Source organism: Chiloscyllium punctatum, chromosome 39 (assembly GCF_047496795.1).
Source record: "Chiloscyllium punctatum isolate Juve2018m chromosome 39, sChiPun1.3, whole genome shotgun sequence".
NCBI lineage: Eukaryota > Metazoa > Chordata > Chondrichthyes > Orectolobiformes > Hemiscylliidae > Chiloscyllium > Chiloscyllium punctatum.
In genome coordinates, this window is record NC_092777.1 from 7,494,703 (window position 1) to 7,511,858 (window position 17,156).

At 41.6% G+C, this 17,156-nt stretch overlaps 1 protein-coding gene across 2 annotated transcripts in view; it reads left to right on the forward strand.

The window, feature by feature from the left end:
• The first annotated feature begins 3,836 nt into the window (after positions 1 to 3,836).
• The window catches only part of unc13d (unc-13 homolog D (C. elegans)), a 167,340-nt gene continuing 154,020 nt past the window's right edge, over positions 3,837 to 17,156 (forward strand). The window contains exon 1 of one of the 2 annotated variants that reach the window (XM_072558113.1): positions 3,837 to 3,925. In XM_072558113.1, coding sequence (XP_072414214.1) covers positions 3,911 to 3,925 — 15 coding nt within the window. In that variant the 5' untranslated portion in view covers positions 3,837 to 3,910. Of the gene's footprint in view, positions 4,031 to 17,156 lie in introns of both variants that reach the window. The other variant, XM_072558115.1, reaches the window with a different exon arrangement.

Sequence of the window (17,156 nt, forward strand, 5' to 3'; positions counted from 1 at the left end):
GTACATCTCTATGACTCTATATCATGTCTCCTTATTGCAGTAATTGATTCCCTAAATAATAGTAATACACCACCATCCTTTTCACACCCTCCTCTGTCTTGCCTAATGGAATGTTGAGTTGCCAGTCCAGCCCTTCCCTCAACCTTGTTTCTGTGATGGCAACAATACCATAATTCCATGTGTCAATCCAGGCCAATAACTCATCAGTCTTACCTATTACATTCCTAGCATTAAAGTAAAGACCATCCAGCCTTGTCTTACTCTCTTGAACTCAACATAGCTGAAGCTATTGTGACTTACTTCCTTGGTTGTAACATTATGTGTCTCCATTTCATCAATATTTTGTGCCCCCCTCTCCCTGTTGGAGTAGTTTAAACTCTTCCCTTATAGCACTAGTAAACCTACCTGCAAGAGTATTGGTGCTAATGTGGTTCAGGTGCAGACCATCCCATTTTGTACATGTCCCACCTTCCCCCAGTGATCCAGGAATCTAAAACCCTCCCTCTTGTTGAGCCACACATGCATCTGTCTTATTTTCCTATTTCTAAACTCACTGAGAGTGGCACTGGGAGTAATCCAGAGATTTAGAGGTCCTGCTTTTTAATCGACTACCTAGCTCCCTGCAATATCTCTCAGTAACTAAAAAGAATAAAAGCATCAAGTAACGGGTGGTATTTCCCTTATCTCCTGCTGCCATCTCATCTCTTTTTCATCACCTTACCCTCTTTCACAACCTCTTCTTACCATCCCTTCTCACTCCTTTCTCTCTTCACTTCTCATTTCATCTCTTTCTGGAGTTTTAAGATGAATATTGCTCTCAATTTTCCCTTCTTCCCAAGTTCTTTTCCTCTACTAGATGGGACATCAGCCTCTCATTACTTAGGGTTTTCTAATAGGAATCTGACTAGCCATGGGAGAGCCTGGAGCAAAACTGAACTGCAATTTACTGGTTCAGGATGGAATGGACACCCCAGCACAGTCCCACTACTGGGACATTTTACCAAGGGAGAGACAATGCTAGACAGCCAAATTATGCAGGTGAAGGCACTTAACATTACTGGCCATTGGATTTTTGCCAATGGCAGGTGATTTGCTGCTATCAGCTAAGTGGAAGCAGTCTTCCAGCAGTAGTCTCAGGGTGGGTCCAAGGTCAGAAGAGCCAAAACAGGAGGCATCACCCTGGTGCTAACAATCTCCCCACTGTGGTTTAATGTCTGACATTCAGCCTTGTGAGTTTCTAAAATTTTTATTGAACTTTACCTTCCAAGATCCCTTGTGTTCCTCAGCATTGAGCACCTCTTCTCGAGGCCTCTGGACTACCAGGCCTGAATTTGACCAGAAGAGACTGCTGTCCTTAATTGGACAGTGGACACATGGGCATTCAAAGCAGAAATCTGTCTGTGACAAAATGGCGAACTGGTCCTTAGCCTGGAAGTGCAGCCTCTTTAGTTATTCTCAGTTGTATTGTCCACCTGAGAACTTTCAGCAGCATACTTAGTTTCTTCTTCACTTCCTTTTCTCATCCAGGGAACTCTGGATGTGTTTGTACTGCCTTTTCCACTTCTTGGTAATATACCCTGTTTATGTCTGAACTGTCTCTTTAAAGGCAGCCCACTGGTCAGCTACCGTTCTGCATGCCATCCTTTGATACTGATTGATTCCCAGACACATTATCTCCCCCAGTTAACATTTCTATTACTCTGAATTGTTCCTTGTCCTTTTCCATAGCTGACCTAAACCATAGGGTGCACTAGTTACTGTTGTTGTGTATGTCAGAGACTACACTTACACATCCAAGATCACACATCACTGTTTATCCCTGCCCTCCACTTTCAAACCGAGCTCCCTTACCCTCTATGCTTGGGATTGCCTGTAATCCCAGCAGCAGCCACTGCTATCAACTGGCACTACAAGCATTCAAGTGGCCTGCAGCACTGAAGTGCTTTCTGTGCCAGGACTTCCTGCCATTGACAACTGCGAGTCCCATCTCCAGCTTATTAACATTGAATCATTTGGGGGCAGTCTTTCTGACCTGGAGTATGCTCCCTCCAATATCTTGTAAATCCAGTCCATGGAATATCTTAAGGGTAGAACACCTTAATCTCTCTATGTGGGACATGAGACTGATAGCCATTCAGTGACCAAGGAAATAAAACGGCCACAACGATCAAAACAAACCTTAATTTTTCTGAAAATGGTGAAAGAGGAACATACAATGCTGGATCTGGCTGCTCTAGCTCAAAGGAATTCTGCTATCCAAACCAATTTCCTACTAGTCCAGGCTTTGGTGATACCTTTGATCCTGACACAGTTTACAGTGCTGTCCGAAACAAAACTAAACTCTCTAGGTTCATTTAGAAAATAAGAATACTTCAAGCTTATTATATGCAATATTTGACTTTGTCAGCTATCTTTATCTTAACAGAATAGTAATGGTTTCTTTCCTAGCTACTGACTTTTTGCCAACCTTATCTGATTTTAGAAGGCCTGTATGAGCTAGTGTACTGATTTCTGACACACCATTATTTTGCATTAGTGTATCTTGTATTAGTATAACTTGTTCTAGTTCTAATTCCTGCTGCACACTTGTGCATATAATTTCTACTCTTGCTGTCACATGTTATCAGTCACTCCATTATTACCCTGTACCCCTGCTACCTCATTTCTTTCTGATCATTTAAATTTCCATATAATTGAGCTGTACCACCACCACCACCACATCGAACCAATTAGTTTAAAGCTCTGTCTATAACCCAAATTATATGATCCACCAAGACACTGGTCCTATCATGGTCCAAATGAAGCCCGTCCCAAAGGAACAGCTTACTCTTTGCCTAGACTGGTGCCAGTGCCCATCAGTCAGAGCCGATTTCTCCCACACCAATCTTTGAGCCACACAATTACCTCTCTAATCTTATTTACCCTATGACAATTTGCATATGGCTCAGGTAGTTGTCTGGAAATTATTCCCTTTGTGATTCTGCTCTTTTAATTTAGCCCCGAGCTGCTCATAATCTCTCAGAAGAACCTCTTTGCTAGTCTTACATATGCCATTGATACCTAACAACTAGATCTTTCTCCTTCCAGTCTAAGTTTGTCTCCAGCCCAGAAGAGATGTCCTGAATCTTGGACCAGGTAAGCAATACAGTGTCTTTAGCATTCTGTCTTTGCTGCAGAGAATTGTATCTATTTCTTTAGTAATACTATCTCTAATTACCACTATTTTTCTCTTCTGTCCTCCAACTTGAATGGCACTCTAGACCATCTTGATATGGTCAGTTTGCTCACCCTCCCTGCAATCTTTTCTCTTACCCACAACAGGAATAAGAACCTATTGGACACTGAGGCTCTTTCAAAGCTAAATTTTGATCCAGAAAAAGATGTTCCAAGTTCCTGATCACAATCAAATGATTCCTGGGTGATATTGGGTGAAGGCAAGTGGTGATGCTAACAATTTTTGATTAACCAGCTGCCTTGATGTTGATTGTGGAAGAACTACCTGGTGATATTCATGATCTACCTTCCCATAGGAGAGATTTTCATGAAGGCAAGAGGTAATACCCAGCGACCTTTACCCCAGCAGGCACCAAGGCAGCCTGAGTTAGGGAGTACATGGGGGTTGGAGCAGAAAGGAATAGTGAATAAAGGTATTCTCCTCTAAGTTCTATAATCATCAGGAAATAATATTTGTCCTCCCAGCATCACTGGGGCCTAATGTGTGATGTGTTAGCTGTATTGCTGGGCCAGGAGAGTTGGACAGTGAACATTTCCTGTGCTGTTGAATGGTTAAGCAAAGATAAGTTTGTGGTTTCCTCTGACGTTGGAAAGTATGTCGCAAGCTGGAGAGCTCAACTAGCTGATTGCAGCTCAGAACTACAAGGGAACCATTCGTCACTTGAGAAAATGAATCATGTTTTCTACCCCGGTAAATAATCCCACATTGCTGGATCAGCCAAGGTATCAGTTTGACTATCTGGCTTGGCTATTGAGTGGATTCTGAGAACTCTTCTAAGAACGCAATCTCCTCATTGTAAGTCACAAGTTACTGACAATCTTCCGTTGCACTCGCTGTAATAAACGAGCTGATTGGTTTTTAGATTGAACACTGTTTCTCAGGGCTGTTGCTTATTTCAGTACGTGTTAGATCTTTGTGTCTGAGCTGTTGTAATTTCCAGGTTATGAAGTGAATGAAGCAAATTGCTTTGTCTCTTTCTCTCTCATTCTGGTAGTACCTCTTGACCTGGGAGAAACAGGTAGGGTGTAATATTCTCTGTACTCGTGCCACAAGTTGATATCACTCAGTGTAATGGCTGACCGCGAACCATTGTGTTTCTTGTCCATAAAAGATTGCGAGGAATACTTTTAAATCTAAGGTAAATAGACCTTTAAGTAAGAGTATCACTGAATTCAGAGCTAAGGCAATTAAACGAGGCTGAAGTACAGTTAAGTAATTGAATGACAGAACAGACCTGAGGTGCTGAATGGCCTCCAGTTCCTATAAAAGCAAAATACTGACCATGGCAGATATCTGAAATAAAGACAGAAAGTGCTGGAGAAGTCGTTAGTTCTGGCAGTATCTGTGGAAAAAGAAAGGGTTAATGTTTTGAATCTGATATGCCTTCTTTAGAACTTGCAAGGGACTGGAAAATAGTGGTTTTCATGCTGTTGACAGAGGAGTGAGAGTGCCCAGAGTAAAAGACAAAGGGAGTGTGAATGATGGTAAAGAAGTGATAGAGATGTAAAATAATCATAAATAATAGTTATGAAAATGAGAAAATGGGTCCACTCTGCAGAAAGCAAAGTCAACATGATGCAAACAAAACCATGGTCAGTGCAGTTCTTTTGGGAGAGGGGGTCAAAATGGAGGATAGAGTCTGGAGTTGTGAAACTCAATATTGAGCTCTAGAGTCTATAAAGTGCCTAAACAGAAAATGAGATCATGTTGCTCCAGCTTCAGTGGAGTTTTGTTGGGATAATGTGTGGCACCAACCTTCCAGTAGCTTGCCATTTTAATAAACCATATCACTTCCATGAGAAGTTTCTGTCTTAGGCCTGTTGAGATCTTCCAATGAAACTCAACCCAAGCTGGAGGAATAGCATCACATTTTCCACATAGGCCCTTACAGCCTTTAGGATTTGATATTCAGTTTCACAACTTCAGAGTATGACATTTTTATTATATGCTCCAGCCGTCTTGTGTGTCTTGCTGACTTTGCTGTCAGCAGAATGGACCCATTTTCTCCTTTTCTTACCTCATATTTTCACCTATTTTAAATCTTTATCATGCCTTTGCTATCATTCACATTCCCTTTGTCTTTTGCTCCAGGCACCCTCACAACCTGTTCCACTCACTCACTCCTCTTCCTCTGTCAGTATCATAAAAACCACTTCCTCTGTCAGTATCATTTTCCAGCTCCTTTAAATTCTGAAGATGAATCATATTGGAGTTTAAAGATTTAAACTGTTTCCCTGCCACATATACTGCCAGACCTGTTGAATATCTCCAGTGTTTTTATTCCTTCTGTTCCTGATTTTCCAAAGAGATTGCTATCAAAATATCATAGAGAATGGGCAGCAGTGCTGGCTTTAGGAGAGGGTAAGCTAGGGATTTCAAATGGTGAAGGAGTAATTAATGAATTAAACACTCTATCACAGAATAAGCAGTTTACAAATCAAATGATACCTATGATTCAGGAGGAGTGTTTTCATCTGCAAAGAGAATGATCTTGATTGTTAAACTTCACAAAGCTGTGAAAGAGTGTGGGGCTAGTGGAGAATATACAGTACTGCAAGACATGCATTGCGTGCAGGGTAAGCTGGGGTGCTCTCGGAACTCTCACCTGAGGGAGTTCTGAAGAGGAGCAGTCTTTGATCTCACAAGTGATAGGTTTGGGCACCAAACCAAATATTGTTCAGAATTACTCCACCCACAAGAAGGATTGTGCTTCCAAATTTAGATATATTTAATCAATCTGTTATTGCACATCTCTGGGACAGGTGGGACTTGAACCCTAGCCTTCTGGTCGGGGTGCTACCACTACACTAGGAGAGCCCCTTGCTTCCTAATGTATTCTGATTGTAATGCAGCATTGCTAGAAATACAGGAGCTAAAGATATAAAAGTAACACCATTAGTCAGGGCATGGTATCTCATCTAGAGGCCAATGTCTGCCTATGAGATGATTACTAAGTCTCATTTAAATGTTTAATATTGGTCAAGGATTTTAGTAATTGAAGTAATAATAACACAAGGTGGATTGGTATGTCAAGGTTATATTAAGGAACATTAGTCTCATTGGGAGGGCGTCAGGGAAGCATATCTTACCATTGAGAACCAGTCAAACTCATCCTTGAGGACAAACCTGAACTCAGAGCTTCAACAATATATAAAGTGTAAATCCATTCTATATCCTCCCAACAAAGGAAAGGTAGCTAACATTGACATTGAGAGAGTTTCTGAAGTCTCTGACCCATGGAACAAAGCCCTTCTGTAGTATTTCTGTCGTGCTTAGTCTTGATAAACAGGCTTACCTGCAGCAGCCAAAGTCTATTTGCTGCCTCTAATAAGTTGAAAAACATTCAACTTTCCTACAATGAGTGATGTGAGAAAGGGTTTACGTTTTTTATTGACATTGGCAAGAGTACTGAGGCTTGAAGGACCTGTACTACTGGAACAGGAAACTTGAAGGGACTGTTTGCAGGTAAAGGGACAACTGAGAAGTAAAAGGCTTTCAAAAGTTCAGAGGTATTATGTTCCTATTACAGTGAAAGGTAAGCCTGGTAAAATTAGGGAACAATGGATGAATAAGGATTGAGGTTCCACACAATATTACAAAGGAATCATATATTAGATGTAGACAACTGGGATCAAATATAACTCTCGAAGAATATAGTGTAGGGGCATTCTTAAGAGGGAAATCTGGAAGGCAAAGAGGGGGCTATGAGATAGTCTTGACAGTTAAGGTACAGGATAATCCAAAGAGAATCTATAAGTACATTAAGAGCAAAAGAGCAACTAGACAGAATACAACCTCTTTAGGATCAACGAAGTTGTCTTTGTGTTGAACCTCAGGAGATGGGAACAATATTAAATGAATGTTTTGTGTCAGCTTTTACTGTGAAGAAAGAAATGGAGGCTAGAGAACTCATGGAAATAAATATTGATGTTTTGTAAAAGTTCAAATTACAAAAGAGAAAATGCTGGAGGTCTTCGAAAACATAAAGGTGGATAAATCTCCAGGACCTGATCAAGTGTATCCCAAGATGTTGTGGGAAGTTAGCGAGAAAATTGTGGGGTGCCTTGCAGAAATATTTGTATCATCTATAGCCATGGGCAAGGTGCCAGAGGATGGGAGGATGGCTGATGTTGTGCCTTTACTTAAGAAAGACTGTGAGGAGAAGCCTGGGAGCTATAGACCTGTGAGTCTGACATCGGCGGTGGGTAAGTTGTTGGAGGGGATTCTGAAAGATAGGATTTACATCCATTTGGAGAGGCAAGGAATGATTAGTTAGCATGGTTTTGTGTGAGGGAATTCATGTCTCTCAAACTTAATTGAGTTTCTTGGAGGAAGTAGCCAAAGAGATTGAAGGAAGAGGGGTAGACATTGTGTACTTGGACTTTAGTAAAGCTTTTGATAAGGTTTTGCATGGCAGACTGACTGGTAAATTTAGATCACATGGGATTCAGGGTGAGCTTGCTAATTGGATACAAAATTGTCTTGACGGTAGGTGACAAAAGGGTGGTGGGGGAGGATTTGTTTTTTGGACTGGAGGCCTGTGACCAGTGGTGATCCACAGGGATGAGTACTGGGCCCACTTTAATTTGTCATTTATATAAACTATTTGAATGAGAATTTAAGTGAGTAAGTTAGTGGATGACACCAAAATATCAGAAAATATTTACCAAGATGTTGCTGGGAATGGAGGGTTTAAGTTGTAAAAATAGGCTGGATAGGCTGGAACTTTTTTCACTGGAGCATACAAGAAAACCATGAAGAGCACAGATAAGGTGAATAGCAAAGTCTTTTCCCTAAAGTGAGGGAGTTCAAAACTAGGGGGCATATTTTTAAAGTGAAAGGAGAAAGATTTAAAAAGGACATGAAAGGCAACATTTTTACAGAGTGGTCAGTGTGTGGAATGAGAAAGTGGTGGATGCAGATGCAGTTACAACATTCAAAAGACATTTGAATAAGTACATGAATAGGCAAGGTTTGAGGAATATGGGGAAACACAGGCAAGTGAGACTAATTTTGTTTGGGAACATGGTTAACATGGACGAGTTGGACCAAAGGGTCTGTTTCTATGCTGTATGACTCTATAAGGAAAAGAAACAACACGAAACCCCAGATTATCAATAGCTTTAAAGATAATAAAAGTTATTCAGGAGCAGAATAGCATGGTCAAATATAACAAGTAACAGATCAAAATAGAACACAAAAGATTAAAAGAAAAACAAAATTACAATAAGTTGAAGTGAATGATATAAACATCAAGACAAAAGTGATTGTTGTCTGACTTAAAAGTTCCACAAGAAACCATAGACCAGTAAGTTTCATATTGATGGTTGGGAAGCTATTGGAGAGAATTCTTTGGAATAGGATTTAAGTGCATTTGGAAAAGCATGGCCTAATTAGGGACAGTCAGCATGGCTTTGTGCAGGGTAGGTCATGTCTTATTAACTTGATTGAAACTTTTGAGGAGGTGACAAAGGTGATTGATGATGATAGAGCAATGGATGTTGCCTACATGGATTTTAGTAAGGCTTTCACTATGTTTCTTCATGGCAGGCTGATCCAGAAGATTAAGATGCATGCAATCCACAGTGACTTGGCTGCTTGGATTCTGATTCTGGATTAGTGGTGCTGGAAGAGCACAGCAGTTCAGGCAGCATCCGAGGAGCAGTAAGATCGACATTTCGGGCAAAAGCCCTTCATCAGGAATAAAGGTAGAGAGGCTGAAGGGTGGAGAGATAAGCTAGAGGAGGGTGGGGGTGGGGAGAAAGTAGCATAGAGTACAATAGGTGAGTAATATAAGGAGGCTGTTCAGCCCATTGTGCCTGCATTGGGTCTATTTTCTAATGCCAGACTCCTGTCTTTTCCCCATATCTTTGCACACCATTTCTATCCAAATTTTCATCCAATGTCTTTCTTGAATGCTTCAGTAGAGCCGTATTCGTCACATTTCCAGGCAGTGCATTCCATACTCTAACTACTCACTGTGTAAAAAAAAAGTTTTTTCTCATTACCCACTTGCTTTGTTTGTACATCACTTCAAATCTATGCCCTCTCATTTGCTTTTCCTTTTATGAGCGGAAAGAGCTTCTTCCTACTCTGTCTGGTGTGGTCATGATTTTGAAAACCTTTATCAAATTGCCTCTCAGGCTTCTTCTTTCTGAGAACAGTCCCAGCTTCTTCAATCTATCCTCATTACAGAAATTTCTCATTCCTGAAACCATTCTTGCACAGCTAACTTGCACATCTTTGGACTGTGGGAGGAAACCGGAGCATCTGGAGGAAACCGAAGCAGACACTGGGAGAATGTGCAAACTCCACACAGACAGTTGCCCAAGGCAAACCTAGCGCTGTGACGCAACAATGCTAACCACTGAGCCACCATGCTACTGCATGGTAGGCTGGTTAATAAGGTTAGATGACAAGAGATCCAGGGAGAGGTAAATGTTGCATTTTGGTAAGACAGAGCAGGGCACAACTTACACAACTAATGGTAGGGCACTGAGGAGTGTTGTCAAACAGAGAGACCTAGGAGTGCAGGTTCATAGCTTCTTGAAAGTGGCGTCACAAGTAGACAAGGTCGTGAAGACGTTTGACATGCTTGCCTTCATCATCAGACCATTGAGTGCAGCAGTTGAGATATCATGTTATTGGCTATACAAAACATTGGTAAAGCCATATTTGGAGTACTGTGCACAATTCTGATTGCACTGCTACAGAAGAATGTTATTAAACTGGAAAGGGTACAAAACATTTACAAGATTGTTATCGAAACTGGAAGGCTTAATTTATAAGGATAGCTTGGGACTTTTTACTCAGGAGGAGGCTGAGAAGAGACCTTATAGAAGTTTAGATACAGTGAATAGCCAAGGCCTTTTCCCAGGATAGGGGAGTCCAAAATTAGAGGACATAGATTTAAGGTGAGAGGGGAAAGATTTAAAAGGGACCTGAGGGACAACTTTTTCACACAGAAGGTGGTCCGTTAATTGAACAAACTGCCAGAGTAAGTGGTAGAGGTGGGTACAATTATAACATTTAACAGACATTTAGACTGATACATGGATGGGAAATGTTTAAAGGGAATAGGTCAAATGCAAGCAAATGGGACTAGTTCAGTTTAGGAAATCTGGTCAACGTGGGTGAGGTGGACTAAAGGGTCTGTGTCTGTGTGGTATGACTATCTCCCCATGTAACAGTAACCATAAGAAGGCAAAATTTTGCATTCAATTGAGAGACAGTAATTTTGGTCACATTCAACCATTCTAAGCTTAAATCAGGATGATTACAAAGCAATTAGTGCAGTGCTAGCTGGAGTGGACTGAGCAAGAAGTTTACACAGTTGAGGAACAATGGTAGATGTTTAAGAAAATAGTTCGTACATTACAATAAAGATATATTCCAGTGAAGAAGGATTCTAGGAAAGAGATAAGTCAACCATGGTTAACCAGGCAAGTTAAGGAGTGCATTAAAAGTAAATATACAGTGTGATAAAGATTAATAGTAAGTTAGAAGATTAAGGAAGTTCTAAAAACCATTAAAATATGACCAAAAATAATGAAGTGGGTGAAAATAAGCTTTGAGAGTAAACTTGCAAGTAATGTCAAGATGTACAGCAAGAGCTTCTTTAAATATATGAAAAGAAAGAGAGATGCCAAAGTGAACATAGGCCCCTTCAAGAATGAGGCTAGGAAATAATAATGCTAAAAAATGTGTTGCTGGAAAAGCACAGCAGGTCAGGCAGCATCCAAGGAGCAGGAGAATCGACGTTTCGGGCATAAGCCCTTCTTCAGGAATGAGGAAGGTGTGCCAAGCAGGCTAAGATAAAAGGTAGGGAGGAGGGACTTGGGGGAGGGGTGTTGGAAATGCGATAGGTGGAAGGAGATTAAGGTGAGTGTGATAGGCCAGAGAGGGGGTGGGGGCGGAGAGGTCGGGAAGAAGATTGCAGGTCAAGAAGACGGTGGTGAGTCTGAGGGTTGGGACTGAGATAAGGTGGGGGTAAGGGAAATGAGGAAGCTGGAGAAATCTTAGTCCAAGAACTCCCCATCTACGTTCGGGACACCACCCATGCCCTCCACCTCCTCCATGATTTTTGCTTCCCCGGCCCCCAACGCCTTATCTTCACCATGGACATCCAGTCCCTATACACCTCCATTCCCCATCACGAAGGCCTCAAAACCCTCTGCTTCTTCCTTTCCTGCCATACCAACCAGTACCCTTCCACTGACACCCTCCTTTGGCTGACTGAACTGGTCCTCACTCTGAACAACTTCTCTTTCCAATCCTCCCACTTCCTCCAAACCAAAGGAGTAGCCATGGGCACCCGCATGGGCCCCAGCTATGCCTGCCTCTTCGTAGGATATGTGGAACAGTCCATCTTCTGCAGCTACACTGGCACCACCCCCCACCTTTTCCTCCGCTACATTGATGACTGTATCGGCGCTACCTCGTGCTCCCACGAGGAGGTTGAACAGTTCATCCACTTTACTAAAACCTTCCACCCTGATCTCAAATTTACCTGGACCGTCTCAGACTCCTCCCTCCCCTTCCTAGACCTCTCCATTTCTATCTCGGGCGACCGACTCAACACAGACATTTACTATAAACCGACCGACTCCCACAGCTACCTAGATTACACCTCCTCCCACCCCGTAAAAACACCATCCCATATTCCCAATTCCTTTGCCTCCGTCGCATCTGCTCCCAGGAGGACCAATTCCAATACCGAACAACCCAGATGGCCTCCTTCTTCAAAGACCGCAATTTCCCCTCAGACATGGTTGACGATGCTCTCCACCGCATCTCCTCCACTTCTCGCTCTTGGTCGGAGTCATATCTGACACTTAGAAAGATGATTATGATTGTTGGAGGTCAGTCATCTCAGCTCCAGGACACTTCTGCAGGAGTTTCTCAGGATAGTGTCCTAGGTCCAACCATCTTCAGCTGCTTCATCAACAACCTTCTCTCCATCCTCAGATCAGAAGTGGGGAAGTTCACTGATGATTGCACAATGTTAAGCACATATGCAACTCCTCAGATACTGAAGCAGTTCATATTCAAATGCAACAATATCTGGACAATATCCAGGCTTGGGCTGACAAGTGTTAAGTAACGTTCGCGCCACACAATTGTCAGGCTATGACCATCTAAGCACTGCCCTTGACATTCAATGGTATTGCCATCACTGAATCCTTCACTATCAACATCCTGGAGGTTACTGTTGATCAGAAATTCAACTGAACTCACCACAGAAACACAGTGGCTACAAAAGAAGTCAGAGGCTAGGAATACTGTGCTGAGTAACTCACCTCCTGACTCCCAAACCTTTCCATCATCTACAAGGCATAAGTCAGGAGTGTGATGGAATACTCCCCACTTGCCTGGAAAGATGCAGCTTCAATAAAACTCAAGAAGCTTAACTTTACTGGGGACAAAGCAGCCCACTTGATTGGCACCACATCCACAAGTATCCACTCCCTCTACCACTGATGCTCAGCAGCTGCAGTGTATACTATCTACAAGATGCACTACAGAAATTCACCACAGATTCTTAGATAGGACCTTTCATATCCACGACCACTTCCAACTCGGAGGACAAGGGCAGGGGATACATGGGAACACCACCACCTGCAAATTCACCCCCAAACCACACACCTTCCTGACTTGGAAATATATTGCTATTCCTTCACTGTCGATGAGTCAAAATCCTGAAATTCCCGCCCTAATGGCATTGTGAGTCAACCTATAACAGGTAGACTGCAGCGATTAAAGAAGGCAGCTCACCAACACTTTGTCAAGGACAACTAGGGATGGTCTATAAATGCTGGCCAGCAGCAATGCCTACATCCCACAAATGAATCAAATAATGTGTGGCATCTGGAACTTTATATAGTACTCTAGCTGAGGTCTAAGCAGTGTCTTATATAAATTCATGCAACTTCCTTTCTTTCAGCAAGTTAGTTAGACATAATTTTCCCTTAGCAAATCTATGCTGACTCTTATGTATTAACCCACCATTTTCCATGTGAATATTAAAATTACCCTGATTAATTGTTTCTCAAAGTTTCCCTACCACTGTAGTGAAAGTGACTGGTCTGTAATCACTAGATCTACCTTTATTACTTTTTTTGAATAAGGGCATAATGTTTGTAATTATTCAATCCTTCAACATCATCCCAGAATCTAGGTAAGGTTGAACGATGATTGCCACATCTGCCTTATCCTCCTATTTCTGAACTCACTTGAACTTGGTACTAGGAGTTATCTGGAGATTAGTAATAATATGTGTCATAGTTCTAGCAGACCAAAGGGGTGCTCTCTCTCCTTCGAGAGAGATAACTCGTAGTGATTTGACCTGAGGATCAAGGTTATTCAGGCAAGTGGCAAGGTCAAGAAGGTGAGACCTTCATGGTAACCTCAACCGATGTGCAAATTGAACCCACAGTTAGCATCACAAAGCAGGCATCCAGCCCACTCAGCTGATTATCATTCTGGAGGTTCTTTCTAATTTAGTTCTAACTGTTAAAAAATCTTTTACCAGAACCTTCTTTCAAGTTCTATCAATGAATCTAATATTCTGGGATTTCTACTTTACTTCTTGTTCATTTTTTACCTACTCTCTGAATTCTGATTGTAAGACCACATCCCTCTTCCTATCTGTGCCATTAGAACCAATGTGGACCATGACCATTCACCCTCCCCAGAAGAATATTCTGTAACTGCTCTGTGACATCCTTGACCCTAACACCAGGGAGGTGGTGTTAGGGTATTATTCTGGAGTCATATTGATGGCTGCAGAAATGCCTGCCTGTCCTGTAGCTAATGAATTGCCTTTCAGTGTTCTACTTTTGCTTTGCTTTCTCCCCTCCTCTCCATTATAGTTCGGCCTCCCGTGGCAATATGGGCTGGTTTTTACTATACAGGAGAGGGCAGCCTTGCTTCAAGGATCTATCTCCTTACCATACCCAGAATGGAAAATCAGTTTGTGAGCAGGACCTCTTGGGATTCGTGCACCTGCTGCTGTTTCTCTTAGGGACTGCTTGGTGGCCTCCCAAATCCTTTCTGACTGTTTTCCCCAAACCTGCATTGTGGCAATCTCTGAACATACAGTCCACATAATAGGCTGCTTTGTGGAAGCACCCCATTACCCAAACTGCTGTTCCAGCTCCAAAACCAGACTTTTGCAACCGGTGACATTTCCTGTACATGGGATTGCCTAAGCGTTTGTGATTTCCAAATGTCACAGGATGGGTATTCTGTTGAATCATGGATGTTGCAGGACTGCAGAGCATAGAGCTGATCCATCGATGTTGCATTACTTAGCTCACCTGCTGATTCCACTATATGGTATGCATGTAGTCCTGTGTTACAGCATCATTCTAGTTCAGCATCTGATTTTTAGTTTCTAGCCAGTGGAACCAGGATTAATCGCCTGGCTTGGTGGTATTGATGGAGTGAGTATATGCCGAGCAATGAGGTTCATGTGATTGAATGTAATTTTGCTGCTGATGGCCAACAGTGCCTCATGGATGCTCAGTCTTGAGTTGCTAGATCTATTCAAATCTGTCCCATTTAGCACAGTGATCATGCCATGTAACGTGATAGAGGATATTTTCACTGTGAAAGTGGAACCTTGTCTCTCCTACCAAAACTGACATGGATAGATGCACTAGATTTTTGATGGCACAGGTAGATTTTTTAGCCCTTGTGTTTTATTCTTGTATTATTACTTGTATTGGTGTCAACCTTGTCTGTGCCAAATGATACTGTGGTGTATGCCAAATGGTGTAATGAGACATTGTTTTATGTGTTTGTTGAAGAATTATCACTTTCTACTGTGTTGCTACAATATTGCTGTCTTATTATTGAATGTGTTGTCCTGGTGTAATTATGTACAAGTTACATAATCGGTGTATTATCATAGAGTTGTCATAATATCACGATGTTTCTCTATGATAACTGTACTTGAGTGTTCTAACTGGTGTTCAAGGTTTCCATAAAGATTTGTAGCTCGAATACTGGTTGTCATAGTTGTGGATATGTTCGCCAAGCTGGGAAGTTGATTTGCAGACGGTTTGTCCCCTGTCTAGGTGACATCTTCAGTGCTGTGGAGTCTCCAGTGAAGCGCTGCTATACTGGGTTTTCTGGAAGTTACTTGGTTCCATTCCTGCCACTTTCGGTTGCCAGTTTTGTAGTGGCCGGTAAATTGAGTCTAGGTCAATGCGTTTATTGATGAAGTCCATGGATGAGTGCCATGCTGCTAGAAATTCCCTGGCTGTCCTCTGTTTAGCTTGTCCTGTGATCGTTGTGTTGTCCCAGTTGAATAAATGGTGGAGATTTATTGGAATATCATCATCATGTCGTCCTATTCTCACTGTAATAAAGTATCATAACATTGTAGAATATTAATGCTATTGGAATAATTTCCCTGTAATAGAATGCTATAATTGTGTTGACATATCACCATGATGTTATATTCTCACTGTTGTAGAATTTTGTGGTGGTAGAGCATTGTGTTGGAGTAACACTGTTTTGAAGTATTAACACCATTAACATATTGTGCTGTCGTATTGGTACAGTTCATGGAATAGTGGAGATTGATTACCAGTGCCCATCTGAGTGTGATGGAGTATCTGTACTGTGTTGTTGTAGCCTCACTGTTGTAGAACATTTTCAATGTGGTAGGATATTATCACGGAGGGAACATTGAATTTGGGAATAGGTTTAAGCCATTTGGCATTTAGATTGACTTCATCATTTAATAAGATCATGGCTTATCTCTGGTTGTGGCCTGAGTTTCATTTTTCCTGTGTGCACCCCATAACTCTTGTCTCCCTTGTCAATCAAAAATCTATCAAACTCAACCTTGAATAAAATACCTTTTTTGTTATGATCAAGATATATCCTTTAAAATATGGCAAATTGGCTAACTGAGCTACCATGCAGAATTAAACAATCTTCCCTTAATCTCAAAATACACAACACTATACAGACAACATATCAAAAGTATGAATGCAGAAGATAGAATAGGTTAACTTTTCACAGTTTCTTCAATGAGATCAAATTGTTGACAATCACAGAATGATGGAAGATCCTCTGACTAGATTTCAGATCTATGAACTCTGATATTTGAAATTATATCGGGTGTTGCCCGGTTACCACCCTTGGCAACAGTTATTGGCTTGGCACAAAGAGAAAGAAAGTTAAATCTGTATCATCTAACCACCAACTTTTTTGTGTGTTAAAACAGACATGCTATTCATACAAGACTATAATCTATGTGCGCAGCCACCATGTTTCTCTGATGTTCCCTGAACAGTCAAGGAATTTAAAGACTAATACCTGAGAAAAGAGTTCATGCTGGCCAGGCGATCTCTCAAGGTCATGATATAGTCTCTATGCTTCCAAGCATAGAGTCCTTTACTTCAGTAAAGGTTGATCTCCTGAGTTTTCACTGCTGGAATGCCCAAAATCCTCCACTTTTATCCATTTCCTTTTCTTCCTGCATGTGGTGTCTTTTCCTCATTGGTTCTAGTTGTTCTGGCGAGCCTGTGTCTTTTTGTTATTGGTTCTGGCCCAAGGACACTGATAACATTGTCTCATTACTCTTCCACCAAATAAGATTTATGCCCGCTGTCATTCCTCTGAGCTGACCTGGCTTGAACTGGTTCTGGCCAGCACAAGACAATAGCTGGGGCTTGGGTAACTTAGTTCACAAACTGTTGTTTTAATGTGTGAAAATCCCTTGCCCAATACAGGTTTCACAAATAATTCACTGAACACTCTTTCAGTTTGTTTCACTTTGATTCTTACTAAGAGACAGAGAGAGCGAGCCAGAGCTAGAGAGCTCTTCCCTGTAAGCTTCTCCAACCACCCACATCTAGGTATGTGAAAACACACGCAAACTTCAATCCAGTTGTTGTTGGATAAT